Here is a 3,411-nt window from a genome sequence, read left to right as displayed (position 1 = left end):
CTAATCTAATCTAATCTAATCCCATTTTAATGGAGTGGATGGAAATCCGTTTGTAACAAGATTATTTGGACATTTTGTGTTTTAAGCAGGATGAAGCAGGACACCTCTGCTAACCTAACCACCTAATCCTATCAGAGGTCTCTGAAGCACAGGTATAAAAGCTAAAGTCAGATGTGGGGCACCAGTCACCCAAGGAGGTTGCAAGTGACAAGAAAGGTTTACTGCTAAGGTCCTCCTTCTACGATCAGAATGGCAGAAGAGTGGGGAAAACAGGCATTTGCTGCCAGGCGGTACAGTGACGATACAACAGCGAGTGGTGGCTTTGTTTACGTAAACAGCAATAATACCAGAGGTACACTATTATCATTTTATTTTTTTAATAATTCATTGGCCAGAGCAAATTACCATCATATTTTGTTGACTTTTAAAGCAACTATGTCACTATGGCTGAATTTTATAAACTTACAATTATTGTATTTGGTTATTATTATATCTAAATTGTGTGACTAAATATGAGATTCCTTTTTTTCTTTCAGGTCCCTTTGAGGGTCCAAATTACCACATTGCTCCGCGATGGGTTTACCACGTTGCAACACTGTGGATGTCCGTGGTGGTTGTCGCATCGGTCTTCACCAACGGTCTCGTCTTGGTGGCCACGGCAAAGTTCAAGAAACTCCGTCACCCTCTGAACTGGATCTTGGTAAATCTTGCATTTGCTGATATAATGGAGACACTTCTCGCCAGCACCATCAGTGTATGCAACCAGTTCTTTGGTTACTTCATTCTGGGACACCCAATGTGCGTCTTTGAGGGCTACACTGTCGCATGTTGTGGTAAGTGGTCACTGTTCTCTTTGATTGGAAGGTGTTTAGAAAGAGAGTTTTCTTGGTGTTGCATATGTTATCAGACTAAAAGTTAAAGACCTTTACTTAGTATCCTTATTCTTTACACAGGCATTGCTGGTCTCTGGTCCCTCACTATCATCTCCTTTGAGAGATGGATAATTGTGTGCAAACCTTTTGGAAACGTTAAGTTTGATGCCAAAATGGCCATAGCTGGAATAGTGTTCTGCTGGGTTTGGGCAGCGTTTTGGACTGCTCCCCCCGTCTTTGGATGGAGCAGGTAGCATGCGGTTTTTTTATCTTATAAAAAACTGATTTTGGAATTAATCAGTGGAACCGTATACTAAACATTTTCTTGCATCAGGTACTGGCCTCATGGACTGAAGACTTCCTGTGGACCTGATGTATTCAGTGGAAATACAGACCCTGGAGTCCAGTCCTACATGATTACTCTTATGATTACATGTTGCTTCATTCCTCTTAGCATCATCATTGTTTGCTACCTTGCAGTATTTATGGCTATCCATTCAGTAAGTTATCTTACCAGCAGTTTTATACTCTATATACAGTAGATCACAGCCTGGCATTATCTCACACTCTGTTGATTTGTGGATCACAGGTTGCTATGCAGCAGAAGGAATCAGAGTCAACCCAGAAAGCTGAGAGAGAAGTATCCAGAATGGTCGTTGTCATGATTTTCGCATATTGTTTCTGCTGGGGACCTTACACCGTTTTTGTCTGCTATGGTGCGGCTAACCCTGGATATGCCTTCCATCCTCTGGCTGCTTCCATGCCTGCATACTTTGCAAAAAGCGCCACCATCTGGAACCCAGTTATATATGTCTTCATGAACCGGCAGGTGGGTACAACAGTAACATTGCCACATTGATCAACTTGTCTGAATCGGATGTGTTTGCTTTAAATTTGTAACATACTGTTTTATTTTTGCCTTATCAGTTCCGTTCATGTATCATGCAAATGTTTGGCAAACAAGTGGATGATGGCTCTGAGGTATCCTCATCAAAGACAGAGGTCTCCTCCGTGGCTCCTGCGTAAAGCTGTTGATGTTCTTTCTTTTGGAGAAAACAACAGAGAACCGAGAGAGAATTATGATTTGTACAGTAAATATGTATTGTTTAATTATTTATTTTTAGTAAATATAGCTTTCTTGCAAATGACAAAAACAACAAAAAAATAAAGCATACATAAAGCAAATGAATCATTATATATGACTGGTCTTTTTTCAGATGAACAAAAAATATCAACCATAGTGAAAGTTTTCCTTTTGGTGACTTTTAATAACTACCAGTGCAGAGATTGTTCATTACTGTTAGAACCTTGAACATTTCCCTTATAACTGGTGCTAATGTTACTGTTTAGTAAGAGACCATACTAACATTTTAATATTAAAATTTTGAAAGATATGGTTATGGAGCAGCTCCAGATTGTCCATCTTAGAAATTCTCTAGTAGACATTATTGTATAATGTATCATGTGCAGTTGCAAACATGGGCGTAAATCTGATCTAACAGTAGGGGGGGACAATAAACATAAAATTTCTGAAGAGCAATTTTTGAAGGGGACACAAATAATACAGCCAACTATACTTGTAGAGGACATGTGTACACAGAGGAAAGCCTTAATACTATCATTAGTGTAGCATGGAGACTGTACCATTATACTTCTTTTCAGTGTTTCTCTTGATTCAATGAAAAAGCTGACTATATTGACCAAAATATTCTTTTTTAAAACCATGTATTTATGTTTAAGTTGTTTACAATCAAGCCACAAAAATACCTTAAAACATAATGACTTTTTTTGAAAAAAGTGTCCCCATATAAAAGAAATACAATGCTTTTGTACACTTGTTAAATTAGCTGATCATAATGTAAATTAGTGAGCCCCTGGTAAAGCTCATCTGCTCACCCTGACAGCCACACACCTCCAAAAATATGAACTAAGCTCAACACACTTACCTGAGACTCTCCACCTGACTGTCCCTGGTCTCCCTGTTCCTCAGTTCCTTCTGTCTCCTTTGCCTGTGACATAGTGACGTTAGTATTTCCATAAGCACCCATTCTTATAAAGATGTTACCAAATTGTCTTGATATGAGGACTTATTGTACTTACTTGGTGTTTTGGTGTAGGCCTACTGAAAAAGGATCTTATCTCATTTTTTAACAACAACACAAATCTTTGACGTCAGATGTCTAAATATGAGTTAGTTTCATAGTTCACCATGCGGTCATATTATAATTCTGAAATGATCTTGCATCCTCCACATAAATATTAGGTTTCGTCTGGGACAGAGGATATATATTTAACTGATCAGCCACTTAACTTCATGTTGAGCAAAACACAACTGTAGATCTTCAATATTAACCCTAATATCAGTTTACACACATAACGTTAGGCTTATCGCCGTGGTAACATTAGTTGTAGTGGGTGCATTTCTATCCAACAGCTATAAGCTACGTAACGTTACATTATATTACACTAACATAGCAAAGTTTTTTGTCATGATTAATTCATTAATTACTCAGCATCATTTCTATTTTAGAAAAGAAAA

The 3,411-nt window shown here is 38.1% G+C and overlaps 1 protein-coding gene across 1 annotated transcript; it reads left to right on the top strand.

Moving 5' to 3' along the window:
• Positions 1-249: 249 nt before the first annotated feature.
• LOC144516484 (red-sensitive opsin-like) lies at positions 250-1,898 on the top strand. Its single transcript, XM_078247817.1, has 6 exons — positions 250-352; positions 537-833; positions 954-1,122; positions 1,207-1,372; positions 1,462-1,701; positions 1,800-1,898. The coding sequence occupies exons 1-6, from the start codon at positions 250-252 to the stop codon at positions 1,896-1,898; spliced, it is 1,074 nt and encodes a 357-aa protein (XP_078103943.1).
• The last annotated feature ends 1,513 nt before the right edge of the window (positions 1,899-3,411 follow it).

This window comes from Sander vitreus, chromosome 4, assembly GCF_031162955.1.
Source record: "Sander vitreus isolate 19-12246 chromosome 4, sanVit1, whole genome shotgun sequence".
In the NCBI taxonomy this organism is placed as follows: domain Eukaryota; kingdom Metazoa; phylum Chordata; class Actinopteri; order Perciformes; family Percidae; genus Sander; species Sander vitreus.
Note: the sequence above shows the minus strand (reverse complement) of the source record. Positions and strands in the feature narration are given on the sequence as shown.